Source organism: Ricinus communis, chromosome 8 (genome assembly GCF_019578655.1).
Source record: "Ricinus communis isolate WT05 ecotype wild-type chromosome 8, ASM1957865v1, whole genome shotgun sequence".
In the NCBI taxonomy this organism is placed as follows: domain Eukaryota; kingdom Viridiplantae; phylum Streptophyta; class Magnoliopsida; order Malpighiales; family Euphorbiaceae; genus Ricinus; species Ricinus communis.
In genome coordinates, this window is record NC_063263.1 from 5,848,098 (window position 1) to 5,868,887 (window position 20,790).

Below are 20,790 nucleotides of genomic sequence, written 5' to 3' on the forward strand. Positions count from 1 at the left end.
TTTGAAACATGTTATAAAATCTTGAATAAGTTAGGGATTTTCTCTTCGTATCTAAAATGAATGATCTTTTCAGATTCAAGTTTGTAATATAAAATCAGCTTTTAATATATCAAAGGAAAATACAGGTGAAACTAGGTATGGCCACAATTCTCAACTAGTTCGAAATTAAAACTGGACCGACAATTTCAATTCCAACAATCGAACTGTTCAAAGACTATTTGGTTTTAATTCAGACCCAAAATCACTTTCTGTTTGATTTTGATTCTATTAGGTTCTTAAACGAACTATAATTCTGATTAGCAAGCTAATGAGGTTGCTAATGCCATTACGGAAAGCTGCCCATTTCTCATGCTCGTATTACGTGTTGGCAGGAGGCTACTATGTTTGTTAGGTCCCTCTTGCTTAAGGACGTTCTATCTTCTTGATTATTATATAATCCTTTTTTATTCAAAAAAACAAAACAAAACAAGGAACTATAAATTTGATTATGCCTGTTAATGACTCAGACTGATCAAGGCTTGGAAGTGAATAGATTCTTGGGTCAAATCCAAAACTGACAATAAATTGAATAGAGTATAACGAAACATAATTCCTTTTTCTGTATCATATCATTTATTAACCAGCTTCACCCCCCAGCTCACGTCTTCACAATGTTTGACATCAACACCAAGATCAACATTATCGGGTATGCTGTTTTGCTTCCTATCGTAACCTGGAGGAAAATGGAAGCAGGGCTCCATAGACATGACTCTCTGACAAGGCGGATCAGGACTAGTCTGGTTATCAGGCATGAATAGAATCCATGGCTTCAGACCTCCTAAACCTTGAGCAACATAGCCAAAAGTAGACCAAGAACTAGTGATCAACACATCACTCAAGCTTAGTATATTCATCTCAGCCCATGCCTTTATATTGTGCATGTTATCACCAAAATGTTGATACTCTTCACTGCTTGGCTGGAAAACTCCAATTGCCTCCCCATTCGCAGTCGGTTTCATCCAATACATGTTCTTTAAATTTTCATAGTAGACCGAATGCAGTGATGCTACTAGAATAGCTTTTAATGTCTGGTTTTTCGACAGAGAAGCTACATGTTTTTGCTTATCTGGTTGTGGTAGCAGACTTTCCTTCTCAGTACAGGATAGGATTTGCTTCATTACAAGATGGCTTGAACTTGCTTTAGGATCAAATAATCTTATTTGTAGGCCAATTATTTCATCTGCTCTTGCCAAGTAAGCCTGGTAAAACCTGGTGATTAGTCCCCATGCTTGATTTGAGGGGTGGAAAAGATATCTACCCAAGTGGTGGAAAACAGTCTCCTTGTCAGGAAATAACCTGCTCAGCTCTTTTCTGAAAGACTGGATCAAGAAAAGATAAGGAACAAAATACTGGTCAGATCTCATGATTAACCAAGGCACTTTTTGAAGGAAATCTTGATTCTGATCCAAGTAAAAAAGTTTGTCATGATAATCATAGTCATAGGCTAGATAAAGAAGCAGAAATGCTGGAGGTGGCAGGGATGAAGTGTTCGTGTTGCTATTGTTTAGAAGGTTTCCATAACTAAGAATGTTTCTCCATTCAGAGCTATCAAATTTATCTTTAAGGGGAAAATCCTTAGGTAATAACCAGGATGTATTTGGAAACGGTTCGCAGAAAAGATCATCCATGTCAGTCCCATGATGAACAAGCAGGACCCTGTTAGTGAGGAGTGCATATAGAAATGCTGAAGTCATGCTTACAATCCTGTTTCCAAGGCCATTAGAAGGCAACCAGACAACATACTTACAGCCTTTAGTTATGTTGGTGTGGCTAGAAGTATTGAGGTCTTTCACAGCTTTTTTGTAGGATTTGGCATCAGGTCCGCAATGTTTATGGCGATTTTCATACTTTCGCAGCTTGGAAAGAAGATAGTTAGAAGGCTTATGAGGCGAAGGCTTTCGATATAAGCTAGACTGATACCTGCTTATGCAAGATTCTGAATCAAACCCTGGAGCCAGTATCCCGCCAAGCAATTTATCAGAATTATCTTCAGAATCTGGAAATTGGATCGTAAGAAATATGAGCACATAAGGTGTATAAAACAGCATAATTAGAAGAGCTTAAAACAATGGCCATATCTTACCGACAATAACTGAAAATCTAGTAAAATTTCTAGCTTTTCCTCCCAATCCAACAGCTTCAGCTGTGAATTCTTCGATTATATCGAAAGCTGAGTTTTGGTATATTATTGAGAGCAGGAATAGAAGAGGCAAGGCAATGAAACACACAGCCATTATCAATGTAAGCTTCTTCAAACTGAATCCTGATCTTTCCATTTTGTCTTGATAATTAAAAACTCAATGATCTTTTCAATATGCAAGCTTCTATGCCAATACTCACCACCTGTAAAATGCAAATAGCAGAAAAATCTCCAAGCGTCATTACCTTGCCCCATTTAGTTCTGATTTCAGACTGAGGATGATAATTGCTAAAAGAAAGAAAAAGGAAAATCTAATTGCTGAATCAAATCAACATACTAGGTCCACTATTTTCTCAAATTTCTTTTATACTTAACTTTTATTTTTAAGAAAATGGGTTCATTTTCTTTTATGCACTATAAAACCCTCCACCATTCGATCACTAGACTAATGCAGAAACAACCACTCCACCGTTCAACTACTAATCCAATGGCTCTGGTTTTTCAATTTTTTCCTTCCTTTCCTTCTTCAAACAAACAACTACAGGATATAAAAAAAATAATTCCTTCCCTTAAAAAAAAGGGTCTTCAATTTGGAAATTATAAAATTAAATCTAGTGGTTGGTGGGTCTATTTCCTAATCATGCTGCCATTATTGATTATTGTCAAAAGCCCAGCCCCAATTATCATTCAATGACGACGGGCGAAATGATTGACAATTTACAATATGCCAATGTATTTTCTATATATATATTTTTGGTTATATTAGTCAAAAGGTCAAGGAAATAGAAGGAAGAACAGACGAGGAACAAAATTCTGCCAAAAATTGATATCAAATTTATAGAAGTCTTTTTCATATGATTCTCGATTCCAGTTCCAAAAAATATGAACTGACAAGAAATGAATCATGAACATATATATATTTTAGTTTTGGGTCATCAACGAGAACAAGAACAAGAACAAGAATACAAGTTTCTCAACCCTGACAAACATATATCTGTGTTTCTTTTCTCTTTCTTTCCTCTAGCTGCTTGTCGTTTAACGCAGAAACAGAACGTTTACGAATCAATATCTATAAGTTTTCTGAAACTCAGGAAACTTTATACGGTGCTCATAATATTATTACACAATTTCTTTTGAAATAAAAAGAAAAAAAAGCATGCGAAAAGAGATAATAAAACCCAAAGAAGATTACCTGAAAATCAATCTACGTAGAGAAGAAGATAAGATAAGCAGTGCATCATCATTCATGATATCCTGACAGAAACTGGAAGCAAGCTGGTGTCTTGAAGGTGGCTTCAAAGTCGTCTAGTAAATGGAGCTAGTCCATGTTAATTAATTACATCATATAAATTGTAGCCTCAGAGCGAAGATTTTGACCTGTTATTATCAAAACTAATCATGCTTTTACTTTTCTTAATTATTATTATTAATTTCTGGGAGTTGTAATCACGTAGAGTATCTGTCGACTGAGGAGAAGGTCATACCTTGATTGAGATTTACAAACTTATATATATATATATTTATATATATTATATAATAAGATGTAACCAACGAGAAAATTATTATACTAAGAAATGGCATAGGTGTCTTTTCTTCTTATTTTATTCATATATTTCTGAAAAATCTAATTTTTTTTAATCTAATCTTTAAGTACTTGAATTATCTCATTCGTCTTTATGTTAATAGATGATTAGAGTTTTATGTGATAGAGTCGAGTGTATTAAAAAAGAAAAAGAAATATTGATATCCCGTTTTTGAAGTAACCATGTGAGCATGGTTAGGGACTGTTGTGATTGCTTGCTTAAGCCTATTGAGGGCAACCCTTTTGAAGGGTACCTTTACTCATATCCAAAAATAAATTTCCTGTTTTAATGATTTCGTATTTACTTTTTTCTGTTGATCTCATTCAATGGCACTGGTGGTTCTGGAGAGTGGATATATGCATAAACCTCAGGTTATTATTGTTATTATGAAATATGGGCATATATGCTTCAAGGGGAACTGAGTGGAGTTGAACATTGGCTAGTTTATGGCCGACCCATTTATTAAACAAGCTCAAGATCGATCAGGAACAATTGGCCTAATTGACTGGTTTGTTAAAGGGATCCGACTGAGCTGAAAACAATCGTTTCATATGTATCCCACAAGTCTAAAGCTAAAGCTATTACATGTTTTTGTGGTTCTGTCTGGGAAGAGTGTTGTTTCAGATAGGAAGCCAACAAAGAAACCAATGCATGGCAAAACAAGAAAATTACATTGCCAGGGTAGTCCGAATTTCATGCTTTTTCACTTTTTTTTCTCATGTTGACCTTGGCTATCTTGCACATTGTGGATAAATGCTGGTGGTTGTTTTGGTTATTTGTAGTATATTTGGGTTTTATTAGGAGTCAAACTAGTTTTGCTGTATTTGAGTTTCTTATACTTGCGTTTCAATGAATTTATGCAAATTATCCTCTAAATGGCAAGCATAACTCAGTACTGTCAAATTATTAATGTCTAATTAGAACTATACATACTAGCTAATAACAAGCTTCAGTCCTGAACTTGGTTCCTTACAATGCTTGATATGAGGAACAACTTTACCCATATCAAATTCACCTTTGTCTTGCAGTCATTAGTGGGTGGTCTATGGAAACAAGGTTCCATTGACACAAATCCAATCAGGGGTCTCCCATTTCTCAGGCTGGTGCAAAATGCGAGCAGGTTGAGGCGAATCATGTTCTGAACTTGTGAATTAAAAAGGAAAAGCAAAACAAGGAAAATCAAGGGTAGTTTTTCCTCACTTTCTCAACAAAATGATGCATCAATTAGATGATTAGGTCTTACAAAAACAAAATGGTTTAACATTTTGAACTTTTTCTCCCAGGACCTTGACTTCAGAAACTTCCCCAATCTTATCATGGTAAATCAGTGATAGCATGATCGTAGTTGGTAAAGCTACCAAATAAGTTACTATTGCCAAAGTCCTCAATGTACTAAACCAAGTATTTTCTTGAGAGAAGCTTGCCTACCATGATTCAAATCTCTGAACTTTAGTGGCAGCATTCAACCTGAAAATCTTGAAGTCCTGACCTTGGCAAATAGGCTAGTTAACTAATAGTCAAAGGTGATCAATTCTCTGCATCTTGCTTTAAAATTTTTCAATGGATCGGATAAGAAATATATTGCCTTCTAACACGAAATCTAGACGTAGCTGAGTAGCATTAGAATAATAACAATTCTCCATAGCATTTGACTTTCACTAATTTAATACTCAGTGCATGTCTCCCTCAATCACTTGATTAGGGGATCTCTAGAGTTTGTTCTCTCTTATTGGTTTGTTTATACATAGTATTTACTTGACTAAATGACATGTTTTTTCATTGTTTTTTGTAAAGGAGGATCTTGAAACTTCTTCTGTTCATTTACAAATATGGTAATTAGTTTAAGCCACCAATCAACCATAATGTCTTCACAAGAGCCTACTCAAAGAGCCAAATGGAAGTGCTTAATGGCTTTGGCGTTTTTCAGTTTCTTCTACAATTGGAGTTTATGCTAATTAACCTGTTAATGATAAACATAAATATCAATTACAGTAATAATCAATCTCTAGCTGGGATTATGCAGTAAAGTTGTTAACAAACTTGAGTCCTTAAGTTACATCCTCGCAGTGCTTGACATAAGGAACAACGTTACCCATATCAGCATTTACCTTTGTTTTGCAGTCAAAACTAGGTGGTATGTGGAGACAGGGTTCCATTGAAGTGACTCTATAACAAGCCGGATCTGTGTTCTTCCAGTTCTCAGGCCTGTACAGGATCCATGGCTTCAAGCCACCAAGGCCTTGAGCTACATATCTGAAGGTTGACCATGAGGTAGTCACTAGTACATCACTCAAACTTAATAGATTCATTTCAACCCATGCCTTTACATTGTGCATATTGTCACCAAAATGTTGATACTCTTCATGGGCTGGCTGATAAACCTCAATTGCCTCCCCTTTTTTTGTTGGAAATGTCCAGTACATGTACTTCAAATTCTCATAAAATTCTGAGTATAAAGATGCTATTAGTATAGCTTTTGATGGTGTCTGGCTTTTCGTCCGAGAGGCTACAAGTTCTTCTTTGTCTACTTCTGGCAGCAAATATTCTTGTTTGGTACAAGCTAAAATTTGATCCATCACAACCTGAAATGGAGAATCTTTAGGCTTGAATACTCTTATTTGCATACCAATTCTTTCATCTGCCTTAGCTAAGTAAGATTCATAGAAAAACTAGTGATAAGTCCCCATGCCTTATTTGAAGGGTGGAAAAGATACCTAACCAAGTGGTGGAAACCAGTTTCTTTGTCAGGAAACATCTTGCTTAGCTCTTGCTGGAAAGTTGGCATTAGCAAGAAAGATGGAGTGAAGAATTCATCAGATTTCATAATCAACCAAGGGACTTTATGAAAAGGTGCTTGATGCTCTTCCCAGCAGAAAAGCTTATAAAAATTACTACATCCAGAAGCTAGAAAAAGAAAAAGAACTGATGGAGGCAACTCGATAGACCGACTAATGATCCTATCCTTTACCATGTTCCCGTAAGTATGCGAAAACCACCGACTTACCTTACTGAGCTCATTCTTCAGGGTAAAATCTGGAGGCAGTAACCATGATGTATTAGGAAATGGCTCGCAAAATAGATCAGCCATATCAGCATCATGTTGAACAAGTAAAGTTTGGTTTGTAAGGAGAGCGTAGAGAAATGCTGAGGCCATTGTTAGTATCCTGTTCCCCAAGCCTGCATGACCTATCCAGACCATGTATTTACACTCTGTAGAACTAGAAACGTTGCTGGAATCAAGCACTTTGAGTGTTCTGTTATAGGATTCTGTGTAAGGACCACAGTGTTTATGGAGATTTTCGTAATTGTGTAGTTTGGAAAGGAGGTAAGAAGAAGGTTTATAAGGTGAAGGTTTGCGGAATAGGAAAGATTGGTATCTGCTTAAGCAAGATTCTCATATCATATCCTGAATCCAGGAATCCACCAAGCAGTTGGTCATCAGAAATGTTAGCAGGTCGAGAAGAATCATATCCTGCACCTGTGAATTAGAAAGGATAAGGAATATCAGGAAAATCAAGCTTACTCAAGAAAAGGATGCTGTAAATAGATGATTCTCCTACCATCACCAAATTGTGCAACGTTTTGAGATTTTCCTCCTAGAACCTTGAACTCAGCGAATCCCTCAATTGCATTAAGCACTTGATCTTGATAAGTCACTGCGAGCATGATTATAAGAGGGAAAACTGCCAAAATAGAAACTAAGGTGAAGGACCTCATCGAAATTGAATCGAGCAGTTGCTTCAGAGGCTCGACTTCTATGATACTTAAATGACAACAGATGCCCTGAAAAATGCTCAAAGTTATTTGCAAACTTTTAGACTTTCTCATAGTAAACGATTCATTAACATTAATGTAGATTGTCTTTTTCAGGAAATAGTTTATATAAGAGTTCAAGAAAAAAAGAAGGAAATAGTTTATATGTTGCATGAGGAAATGGAAAAAGGTGAATAGTCTATAAGGCCTGCATTTTTATTTTACCAGTTGCCACGATCAAGACCTTTTTATCAACGCAAAATCAAGAAGTCATTTCAGTTTGTGACATCTTTAAGTCAATTTGCTTAGACCAAACTTTTCTTTGGCAGGCAAGAAAAATCTGAGTTATTTTCTGGTGTATTTTCTAATGGTAGGCAAAGGAGTACTTTGAGTAGTATTGAAAACCGAGAAAAGGGTTTTTGAGTTGTTTGCTATGGAAGCAACCATATGCCCTTAATTAGGGTTGGTGCCCGTTCGCCTGGAGATGTGAAGGAACTTGAGGTTGCTTAATCCTATTAAAAGCAACACTTTAACTTATAAAAACATTTTCAAATTATGGAATTTTATTATTCATCTCCATAATTGCTAGCATTGACTTCTAATATTCATCAAAAACGAAAATTGCAGGCCGCGAGTGAAGATGAACATAAACATCAAATGCTTTCTCATCAAACAAGGAATTACCATCTACAGCCCTAGATGAGGGAACTCATACCAAAGTTTTATCTTTTGAGTAATCTAACTAGTCCCCATGTAATTGTTAGGAGAAATTAGACAACTTGTTTTCCTAAATCTCTGTACGGAATTAAGTCCCCATTGAAAAAGGCTTGCATTTGCAGAAGGGAAACAAAGATTTGTTTGTAGGTGGTTTAAATAAGAACACGAGTTAAAAATGGAGGACAGAAGAATATTGATCAGGAATATTGGTTCCAACATGTTTCCAGATCAAAAAAACTTGTCGTTTGACAGCAGACTGAAATTAACCAAACAGCACCGCTGATCCGGATTTATATACCTCCTCCTCTTTGTACGTTGCAGTGGCTAATATAAACTAAAGACCAGTCCCCAAAAATTAAATGATGAGAAAGATCGTGACCCAAACAAGTGATGGAAACAGTTCCTGTAGGTTCTTGCTCAAAAGATGAAATCAACAAATAGTGCACGAACTAAAATCTCGTCACTACACTTGAAAAGCTATTATATTATATTAGGTGAAAGCCACACCTGAGAGTGAACAAACAAAAATCATTCATCCATCCATCAAATGCATAACTACGAAGAAAACGGATACAATCAGACTTCTACATCATCAATGCAGATCAAGAAGCAGATGTATTGCTGGACCTCCCAAGTGAAATGAAAGTCTTAATCCCATTATGCATCTACTGAGATCAAACCAATGTCCTGATCTAAATATTGCTATACCAGCTTTGAGGATGCTCTCAAGCAGCCTGGGCAAAGACTCGCTGCCTTGGCAAATGACAATCTCAAACAAGGACACAATGAATTATAATCCTGCGTTTGCCGCATTCAAGTAAGACATCTTACAAGCATTTCTCCAGCTACAAGAAGATCATATATGAAGGTCAAGCATAACAAACAAAGATCATATGCATACCAAGAAGCAGATGGCTTATAAGGTACAGCTCCTCGGTGTCACAGACAAATCAGCATCTAAGAATTGAACACTAAATAACACCAAAAACTGTTCTACATAAACAAGAGCAATAACCTGATTAAGGACTTGTACTACTTTGGTAAGTATATGAATCCTATGCATGCCAGCCTAACCAATACTATCCATGTATCCTTAATCATAAATTTAAACATTTTCATTGATTAGAAAAATAACATAATCAGAAAAGCGGAAAAGCATCTCTACTTATTTCCCTGCCACCAGATTAGCAATAAACATGAATCGTAGAGCTATAAGAAATTAACCACCAATCTACAGCAGTAGATAACTTAAAAGAAAAATAGAAAGAGGAAAAAAATAAAGGACAGATGAATAAATGATCAAATGAACTAATAACAGGAACATGATCACAGATTTCAGATGCCTTTTAGTTTATACCCAAATAAGTGCACAAAACCAAAAGACATAATACATTAGATAACCAAAATTCCACAAAGCTAACCACTACTTAATAATGCAATAAGCATGATATCAGAAACAATCTAGAAATGCATCATACAACACCAAACTAAACGGCGGCGCAACAAATTGTATGGAAATTGACAAGAACTCAAGAAGAGAGTTGCAACAAATCGATTGCTGAATGACAGCATATATAATTCACAGACTGTATTATTTTCCTATCAATACAAATCAATTAACAGCAACTTAACAGTTTATAAATATTAAAAAAAAAAAAAACAGCAATTTAACAAGAGGGAAAAAAATATAGCAAATATAATGTATATAACAGGTTCTAACCTTATACAATATATCCATTACAGTCTCTCAAATGGCTACAAAACGTAGCACAAACACCATCAACTACTCAGGAAGCATAATGTGACAACCTAGCAGCCATACTCGCAACCTGAGCCTGCATCTGGGTAGCCCTAACTTTAGCAGCAGTAGCCCGCTGAAAAAACTGCTCTCGTGACAGCAACCTAACATTCCTCAAATACTGATCAAACGGCACAACCCCTTCCTGCACCGCTTTATCAAGTGAATACACAACGTCCTCAATTGCCAAATCTGCAGAAGTACACTCCAACATCTGTTTTGAGAGGGCATCAGTACACTCAAACACATTATCAACATCCACATCAACATGTCCTTTTGCTTTGACTTTCCCTTCATTTTCTCTAACCCATGCCTCTAAAACATCTGTATTCATCAAAACAACCTGCAATTGTGCCTCTAATCCCTCTTTCTCATCTTGCATTTCCTTAAGCCCTTTATTAATCTCCTCTTCCCTCCTCCTCAACACTGCCTGTGCGCTAAACAACCCTTCCATCTCCGCTTCCCTTGCTTTTCTCAATTGTAACACATCCCCATGAACACTCTCGACAATTTTATTAATAGCATTCCTCTTATAAACCTCTGCCGCATCCTCCGTTCCACCACCGCCACCGCTACCGCCATATGGCGACGGCGGGTATGGCCGAGCCATCGTTGGCGGCGGTGGCCGCGGATACCCAGAGGGACCCACTGATCCGAAACCGGAGGAATTTGATAAAGTTGACAAATTGGCAGGATTAGAAACATAACTGGGATTAGGGTTAGGATTAGGGTTAGATTGGGGGCGGCGTTGAGAGTACAAAGGAGGATCGCGACCGAAAACACCACCCAATTCTCTAACTAAATCGACTAAATTAGAACTAGGATAAATCCAGTTTTGCAAATAAGGAACAGAAACCAACCCAGATGGATTAACATGAGGATGTGGGCGTTTGATAATCATGTCGCGCGTGGGATTGACGTAAACACAAGGCGGGTGGCGAGGGTAAGATTCCATGAGCCACATTATGATCGGAATATTATAAGTAACACCTTGAAAGGGCATCGGAATAGTGCCATCAGCTTGTAAAAGATTGACGGAACGACCATCGTTATGTGTGAAAGTAGCGGTTTTGGGTTCGAGAGAAGGGTAGGTAGTGATTAGGGAAAGGAGGTGTTGGCGTATTAGCCATTTAGTGTCTTCGATGTATGGTAGAGATGATGGGCCGCGTTGTGAGAGAACTGATGAGAGGAATTGTTGAGTAGCCTGGTGGTTTGGCGTTGATGGTGCCGGAGGTGGTGGTGGTACCATTGGTGTTGATCGGTGCTGGGGACTTTGCAGAGAGACTAAAATATGGAAAGTTATAATAAAAAAGTGAAATTTCGATCAGGATTTTCCTTCCTTTTCTTTCATGAGGTAGCCTACAAGGAGAAGGAAATTGAGTTTGCGCGTAGATCTGTGCTTCTTTCTTTCTAACTTCCTTCTCAATTAAGATTTTTCCTTTTTCCTTTTAAGGGGAATTTATTTGTTTATGAGAAATTTACGCTGAATATTAAAACTTTTTCGTTGTAATACACTTCAAATTAAATAAGATTTTAAATAATTTTTCTAACTATAAAAAAATATAGTTTAATAAAAATTTAAGTTGTTAAATATTTTTTAAATTTAATATTTAATTTTATTAACGAAATAATAAAAATTACAAATAAAATATATTAATTTTTTATTATATTTTATAAATAAAATATAATACAATAATATATTTTTTAAAATTATATATATAAATATTATTATATAAATAAATACTTTTTTAAAATAAAATTTAAAAAATATATAACTTATTATAATAAAAATATTATTTTTATTTATAATTAGTCCAAATTAAAATTAAAATTGTTTATCACTGTATAAATTTTTAAATGAATTGTTATTATAATAAAATTTATTGTATATATCTTTTTAATATTTATAAAAATACATCAACTTTTAATTTATTATATTTTTATTTTTTTCTTCACCTTTTTATACTTTATTGAAAAATAGTCAAACTCTAACTCCTCCTCTAGTTTATCATTAATAGTGTGGAGATGTCCAACGCTAGAAAGTCTCAGCTCTAGTGAGGGACATTGGCCGATCAAACGCGCACTTTACTGCCAGAAACTTTCCAAGGCAGGCTCATCAGGGGCGGAGTTCCTTAGTGGCAGTGGCTTGGCCGGAAACAATATTAGTCAGTCAGAATAAGGGAGGCAATGGTGCGACGCGATTCTCAGAGAACTCGATTTTTCGGCGAGCTAGAGGTAAGACGCTGAGAGTCACTTCGTCTGCAGCGTCGGGGATGACGAGAGCTCCAAGATTTGATGCAAAACGACGGCAGATGGGTGGAGATCGGTGGTGGACAGCAGTGAGAGAGAGAAGAGAGTGAAATGGAGAGAGATAGAGGTGAGGGGTCAAAATGATTAAGGTAAACTGTTGTTTGGTCCCTCTAGACATATTCTTCATTTATAAAAAAAATCTTATTTGATCAATAATTGACAGTTTTGACTCATTTTGTAGCATTTAAAAGCATATAGTGCGTGCATGCATCAACGAGACTAATTATGAAATTAAGAGAAATTTTAATTAATATAAAATAAAATAATAATAGTGTTACAAAGTGATTATAATATATTAAATTTATAAAAATAAAATACACTCATATATATATATATATATATATATTAAAATAATTAACCAATTAATGTTTAAAACACTCAAATAAATTTTTAATAAATAAATAAATATTAAATTACTAAAATTTCTCTGAAAATTATTATTAAAAAATTAAAAAATTTATGATATTTTATTAATTGAAATTTCTTTTATTGATGTTCGATGATGTAAGAGGTGTATGGTTTATATTTTATTAATTTTGTATTTATGGTCTAATCATATTTATTTAAATTTTACTTTTATTTGTTGATTTTATTTATTTATTATCTTTATAATCATATAATTTTATTAATTTTTGGTTGATTGATATGTAATTTTTTTTTAAAAATTTGGTATATTTGATATTTAGTTGATTTCTAGAGTATTTGACTTGAGCGTATTTTTGTAAATATGTATAAAAAATTATTTTTATAAATTATTTTTTAAAATAAAAATGTAAATATTATTATAAAAAATATTTATGTACAAAATCATTTATTTATTTATAATATTAGGCTGATTTTTTCTCTCTCTATGCTGAAATATAAATTTGTTTGGGCTATATAAAGTGTTTTATTCATGGAATGTAATCATGATATTGTCACAATTCTCTCTTAGCCCTAATAATTGAAGATATTCTTTTCTATAGTACTTTTTTACATGCGTACTGCGGAAATAATAATAATTAAATTCATTATAATTAATTTATTTATTTTTTCCATATAATCTTTATATATAATAATTCAAAAATCAAAAAAGGTTTTACTTAGACTCATAATTATAAAATATTTTATAACAGTTCCAATCAATAATATATATTAAATAAAAAATAAAATAATTAATGAAAAACATGAAATAAAATAATTAATGAAGAACATGCATCTACTTAAAAATTTTGACTTTAATTGATATATTATTAATACGATGAAAACATAACGAACAAATAATACTATTTTCACAACTTATTTCTCGAGTGTGTATTGAATTGCATCATTTGATACTTTATACGAAGTTGATATTTAGTTGCTAAAATAAAGCTAAAATCAATCACATAGCATAATAATAATAAAAATGTCATCAAGTATTAAAGCAATTTTTAAGTATAGAATATGATTTTTGTTTGATCTTTTTTATTAGCTAATTTAGTAAAATATTAATATTGTTAGAATTTTAGTTAAAGTTTCTTATAGATAATTATATTTTTTTACATAAAATATTTTGCTCCAAGCATGTTATTATGTTTTTATTTGGTAATTATTACTCATTCAACTTAAATACTCGTACAATTTTATAACCCAATACTCTTTTATAAATATATCATATATTTTTTATTTATTTTTATTGTATGAGTCAATATGTACTATAGAACATTATATGCCTTTTGCAATTGTGTTTATAATGTGATTTGTTATCTTCATAAACATAGGTTAAGTTAATTTGTGAACTTGGATTAATTAGACTCATAGTTCTCATTATAAAACTAAAATTAATAAAATATCATTAATAAGTTGATTCATTGTTGAAATTTTATTTTTTTTAAACTTATTATCATATGTTTGTTTGATAAATATGATTTATTAAATTTGAATATTCATATAATCTATTAAGTTAATGTTCATCTTGCAAATGTAGTAAAGGAATATCATCTCTAAAAAACATTTAGTGCAATAGTAAAGGAAGTTTTATAGGTCGATGACGCTTAAGGTTGGATTTGAGGTGGCAAAGATTGCGAGAAACACTTTCAACATACATGTGAATCACCTTGATGATCACAGCTAGATCTTGGAAGGTAGGCTATGGATCATTCATAATCAGTTGATTGTTATAAAATCTTGGCCTCCACATCTCTCATTTGTTGATCTAAATTTTATTATATCACTCTTTTGGGTGCATGTTAACTATCTATCTCCTAAACATATTAACATGCAATTTGCTCAAAGAATTGGTAATATTTTTGGTGGCTTGTAATAGGTTAATGAATCAAGATTTCCAAGTATAGCATCCTTTTCATTCATACGTATTAGAGTCGATGTTAAAATCGATAAACCGATGCTTAAGGATTTTAGAAACAAGGTTGCCCAAAACAAAGAAATCTTATGTGTTTTTCCATTATGAAAAATGTTGGATGTATGCTATTACTGTGGGATAGTGGGGCATAGCTTTTATATATGCAAACTGAAAGATGATGACATTTTAATGGAAAACAATAAACATTAAAACTAATAAGTAATGAACAGTTCCAGTGTTTTTGAACAATGTCTATACTTTTCATGAAATTTGACTTTTTTTCGGAGTTACCTATTGTCTATAAGTTTTAACATGTCTTTGATGAAGTTAAAGCAAATGAGGAAGTAATGATTTTCATGGAGAATCATAAAAATTACCTAAATAGTTAAGTATATGTAAGCAGAATATCTATAAGAAATCAAATAACAACTTTTTGTGTAAGAATTTATACAATTACTTACAAGTTTTGCATCCCTTGCTGTATTGTTTAGTAGCTAGCCTCAGCTTTGAATCCAATATTTTATTGAAATTTCTTTGACAATCATCTCTTGTCAAATCTTGAGTATGAATTATGTTGCATTCTATAATTATAACTAAAAAAATTAAAATTTAGTAGTAATTGATATTATTATTAATTATTCAATAAACTATTTTTTAATAAAGTACTCGCATATAGTTATATGGAGAAGAAGAGTTCTATGTCTGCTTAAAATATTTTTTTCTTCATATCCTAAATGTTTATCAAGAGTTATTCATCTCTACAAAGGCTTTTGAAATTTCTATGGAAACCAAGCCATTTACCAAATCTAAACATATATTTACTATAAAATAGAAAAATAATTAGTTAAAACAAATGATTTTTTATATAATTTAAGAAATTAAAATACTTAGACATTAATCTTATTTTTGATTTGTCATCATAAAAGCATATTCTGATTCTAATTTTTACTATGACTTTTAACAATTTTTTATTATATTTTATCCAAAAGAATACCTCAACTTAAAAGGAGGACACTTATGTTTTCTTACCAGTCTCATACTTTTCTTTACATCCTCCAATTCTAATTTTGATTCTTCAATTATTCTATATTATATACATAATGAATAAGAAAAAAAAATTAGATATGATGAACATCGATAAAAAAAAACTAATCAACATTTAACATATAGATATTGAACATTCAAGAAATTTGGTAATGGCATTTTATATAAAAGAAATGAAGATGGATGACAATGTTACAAAATATTGAACAAGTCATTAATAAATATTTAATGAACATGTTATGTAAGAGAAATGAACATGTATTACTGCATTGATAAACGTTGAAAATAATATTAATGAATAATCAAGAGAGTTCTAATGAATTTTTAATTAAGTAGAAGTAAACATTCATGACGAATTTGATGAACATTCAAGGTAATTTGGAAACAATTTTGCAAGCAAGATAAAGATTAAATTGAATACTAACATATTAAGAATATTTGAATATATAATTATTTTATAATCCACATATATAATATAAATGAAAAAAATTTATACAAATTTATAAAAGTTATTGAGATCAAATGTTGGTTCAACTTCAACTCGAGCTTTAACAGTAGGTATTTATGGCTCATTATCTCTTAATTATAGATTTTGATAAGCTTTTTTCTTGTGGCTCACTTACTGCTATCTTTAACACTGCTACAATTTATTTTTGGCTATGATCTTGTGCTAATTCTTGTTCTCCAAAAGTGTTTATTTAAGGTTCATTTGTTGTTGGTTCTGGAACTTCAGAAAATGTTATACTATTGAACATTTAAACTTCTTATGCATTCTTTTCATTCTTTTGATTGTTTTTATTTGGTGTAAGCCCAATGAGAATGTAGGTTGGTCAATATTTTTTGTTGCATTCTCAATCTATTACAGAATTGCATTTTCAAGTTCTGCAACTACTTCAAGAAATTTAGAATCATTGAAGAAATCATCTTATTCTAGTTTTCTTTTAGTTGCTTTGTCTTTCTAAGAGCTTATGAAGTTGTTGTAAATCTTCGAAACAACATTGAAACTTCTTAAGTACATTATTTCCTGATTCGACCCTTCCTATTTCTATCATAACTTTTTCAAACAATACTACTGCACTTGCCATTTTCTTTAAGGCGACAACAACTTTGTCTACAAACTTTTTCAAAATATATATATATATATATATATATATATATATATATATATATATATGTTGATAATTTTCATATATAATCATTGAATAATTACCTTTTTAACATTAGTTGCGATTTCTGTTGAATCTGCAATAATGTTATCATCAGCATCAACTTTATCTTCCTTGTTGTCTTTTTCTAAAGATTTCTTCAAGGCTCTTACAGCATTTTCTTTTTTAAAAGAGCTTTTTTCCATTTATTTTCTTACTCTTTTTAAAGTATTTTTTTAATCCCAATTCAATAGTACTATAAACTTTTTGTCAATATCTCTTTCTTTGGATTCTACTCTATCTAAGTAAGAGAGTTGTTTGTTGAAAAAAAAATAGATTACAATATTCAGTTATGAGATGAACATAATGACATCTAATAATGAATACTGCTATTTTACAGAATAAATATGATAAACATTAATAAAAAAAGCTATAAACATTAAACAAATAGTAAACATGGAAGATGGTGCTTATAAACATTTCGAAAAATAGTATTGAATATTCAAGGAAGTTTTAATGAACATGTAAGAAAGATGAATGTAAATATTATCAAGAGAGAGGAAAATGCAATTTAGTATTCAATATTGGTGTGAGCATTATCATATAAAGTAATGAATATTGTAATTTTATAAAATGAATAATATAAAAATAAAGAATGAAAAATATCATAAATATATGATTGTTATCAATAAGGAAGTGATAGGACCACAAGAGAAAGATATTGGATTCTTCTTTCAATCTTCTACAGATTGGACCAAGCTGTTGATGGTGTAATGATACTAATTCATCTCTTTTATCTTTTGTATCTTAATGAGAAAGTAAAAAATCTTGAAGTTGTATTACCTATTTTGGAACCGCTTTATTATAGAAAAAACTATAAAAACAACGAATTCTCTTTTGAATTCATCTCCATAATCTCCTATACTTACAATTTCTTCTGGCATCTTACTTGTGAGAGAATCAATATACACTCCATTTTAATCTCCAATTTTCTGGTAGCTCATTGTGTTTTTCATGTTTAGCTTCTTGTTTGCTTCTTTAACAGTTATGTTTTCCATGGAAAAGATTTAGTGTAAAGACAACATCTTCTTCATTCAATACAAGTTCACCATTCTATAATTTTATTAAATTGTAGTAGTTAAAATTCTTTACAAGAAATTTAATTCATTTTCTATAACATTCAAATAGCTCAAGTAGACTTCCAAAATAAATCTATAGAACAACCACTTTTTGTTAAGTAAATAGTTTTATCAATCAATTTCATCAAACTAACTAGAGACATTCTAGTAGCAAATTCTGGTTTTGTATGCATTTTGTTCTTTTGCTTTTCAGCAGTAGCATCATCATCCTTGCCTTTATCTTTATTCTAATTGGGTTCATTAGATTTTTTAGTCTCTTCGACTTCAGGTTATTCTTATGGTTGTGGTAGTGTAAGAATATGTTTCTTCTTTAACTTCTTAGCCAATGGTTCATTCCATGTAGCACTAGCTTTGCTTGCATCTGTTCTAAGCCTTTCAAAATGTGTTGTATCATATTCTTCTCTATTTGTCCTTTTTGTTGGCTTAGGAGTACGTTGTGCAACTATTTTCTTTGTCATGGTCCATAAGATATCATTTAAAACAAGAAAACTTATTTTAGTTCATTAGTTAATTAAAAAATGTTCATCATGCATAATTGTAATATTCATCAAAATCAAATATTATTTATATGTATAGATCATTAAATGTATAATATTCATTATGCAAAAATGTAATGTTCAGTGACGATAATGAAAATATACATCATATAATTTTGACCTCTATAAATGTGCATTTTACTGAATATAAAATATTCATCTTCAATAACAAAAATGTTAATGAAATATGTATATGATGTTCATGTATATATTATAAATATACGTATAAAATGAATCATAATGTACATAAAAGATGTTCATCTAGAATATTAAATTGTTTATGAAACTTAATCATAATGTTTATTTTATAATGAACAATTATTATGATTATTTAATGTCATTTATGTAATATATTTAATCAATATTTATTTAGTAGCATTAAAATATTCATTTCTCATAAAAAAATTGCTCATTAAATTTGTATACAAATGTATTAAATTTTTCATTATTATCGGTAATTATTATTGATATCTACAAAAAAAATTTGTAATCATAGATTCATATTCTGAAATCCTAACCTAAGGATTTATGTTCATAAACCATAACCTAAAGATTTGTAGACTTTTTTCCCAATCATAAAAGTAAAAAATTCATATCGATCATATTTATAAATCAATGAACATTACTGAATGATCAAATGAAATTTGATTACAATATAAGACAAAAATAGGATACTTACTGATAATGAGCTTATGATTAGTGAAAATTTGTTGCTTTAGAATTCTCTGAGTAGCGATTTTTATGAACATAATAATTGTTGAGCTCAGAGAAAAATTTATATTACTAGGTGAGGAAAGATTATGAAGTAAAAACATTAGTGGAGAGGAAAATGGTTTTAAAGAGCGATGAAATATGGATAAACTTATGAGTTTGTAGTTTTTTATTGCAAGTATGATTTTTTTTAAAAAGTTTAAATGTTTGGACTAAACCGCCACTTGTGTTTATAAACTTTAGTCCATTTAGAATTATGAACTAGGGTCCATGATATAAGAATTGAATTTAGCCAATTTTAAAGATACCAATTAATATAAAGCTTTAAAAAATGTCCAAATTATTCATATTATTAATAAGGTCGACCCAATAAATGACATGACTTGTATTTCTTATTTTAAATGTCATGTATTTAAAAAGTAAGAGTCTGTTATTACTTGATTTACCTATACAATAGACAAAAGCTTTGAAAATAACTTACAATAAAAAGTCATTTCTAAGTTCATCAATGTATTAAAAAAACTTATTTGTTTGATTTTTTTTTAGTACAGTATCTAAAATACTAGATGTCTAATTAGTTGTTTTCTTTTCTTAAAACCAATCTTTATCGGTCCAAATTCATGTATTTCACTTTCCTTATTTCCTATATGCTTAGGATTTTTTTCCTTTTTCTTTATTGATTATGATTTATGTGCTTTTAAATAAGTTTGTAAACTCAATTATATATATATATATATATATATATATATATATATATATATATATATAGTCATTCTAATTAGTTTAGGACTTAGATTTTAGGACATCAACTATATTTATAAATATAAATACATATAGTATCTCATAACTCATGTTATTTTTTATCAGTTCATATTTTTATTTTTCTTGAAGTTTTGAGGTAAATTTCTATTAAAGCATTGTCACTGTTAATATTTATAGCTATTGACTAACATCTAATTATATTTGTTTTGATTTTTTTTCTGATGCATGTTGATTTTATTGTATAGGGCTTGTTAAGAATATGTTAGGTATGGCTCATATACTAGTTTAAGGGACAGATGCTGGAGCGGTACAATGTATTTTTGTAATTGTGCCAAGGGTTATATATATATTTTGTATTTATAACCTAGTTAGGGTATCAATAATATAATACAGCCGCTCATCGCTCCCGATGATGTAGGCACATTGCCAAACCTTATTAAATCCCTGTGTTCTAATTTTTCTTTATTATTTGTTCATATTCCTGTGATTATTAGCCTTATTTCTCAACATAATATCAATTGATTGACTATAGCTTTTCTTTCAGTTTGATTGTGGAAGATAAATACCAACTCGTTTATTACTCAAGCTAACAACATGATAAACACCCAAGAATTAGAAAAGACATATTCTTTTACAAGTGATACAGGTTCAAGACTTCCTAAATTTTATGCGGATGATTTGCTTTATCAATACAATTGTCAATATGTAATAGCTCTTCGAAGAAGAATTTAGCAATCAATTGCTCAGACTTCGACATCAAGAATCCCTTCGATCTTATAACAAGTATATA

The 20,790-nt window shown here is 31.3% G+C and overlaps 3 protein-coding genes across 4 annotated transcripts; all 3 read right to left on the bottom strand.

Annotated features, from left to right (window-relative positions):
- Positions 1-462: 462 nt before the first annotated feature.
- On the bottom strand, positions 463-3,603 carry LOC8276318 (galactoside 2-alpha-L-fucosyltransferase). Its single transcript, XM_002525514.3, has 3 exons — positions 3,372-3,603; positions 2,123-2,382; positions 463-2,035 (listed from the first exon to the last, which is right to left on the bottom strand). The coding sequence occupies exons 2-3, from the start codon at positions 2,313-2,315 to the stop codon at positions 609-611; spliced, it is 1,620 nt and encodes a 539-aa protein (XP_002525560.1). The 5' UTR covers positions 2,316-2,382; positions 3,372-3,603; the 3' UTR covers positions 463-608.
- A 2,151-nt stretch (positions 3,604-5,754) lies between these two features.
- LOC8276320 (galactoside 2-alpha-L-fucosyltransferase) lies at positions 5,755-8,573 on the bottom strand. The gene is made up of 3 exons (XM_025158523.2): positions 7,323-8,573; positions 6,767-7,240; positions 5,755-6,344 (listed from the first exon to the last, which is right to left on the bottom strand). The coding sequence occupies exons 2-3, from the start codon at positions 6,959-6,961 to the stop codon at positions 5,811-5,813; spliced, it is 729 nt and encodes a 242-aa protein (XP_025014291.2). The 5' UTR covers positions 6,962-7,240; positions 7,323-8,573; the 3' UTR covers positions 5,755-5,810.
- A 123-nt stretch (positions 8,574-8,696) lies between these two features.
- LOC8276321 (protein ELC-like) lies at positions 8,697-11,477 on the bottom strand. Of its 2 annotated transcripts, none has more exons than XM_015723274.3 (2): positions 9,953-11,477; positions 8,697-9,030 (listed from the first exon to the last, which is right to left on the bottom strand). In XM_015723274.3, the coding sequence occupies exon 1, from the start codon at positions 11,277-11,279 to the stop codon at positions 10,020-10,022; it is 1,260 nt and encodes a 419-aa protein (XP_015578760.1). In that variant the 5' UTR covers positions 11,280-11,477; the 3' UTR covers positions 8,697-9,030; positions 9,953-10,019. The 2 variants fall into 2 exon arrangements, with proteins under 2 accessions (XP_015578760.1, XP_002525563.1); XM_002525517.4 differs by having other exon boundaries at positions 8,697-9,077.
- Positions 11,478-20,790: the final 9,313 nt, after the last annotated feature.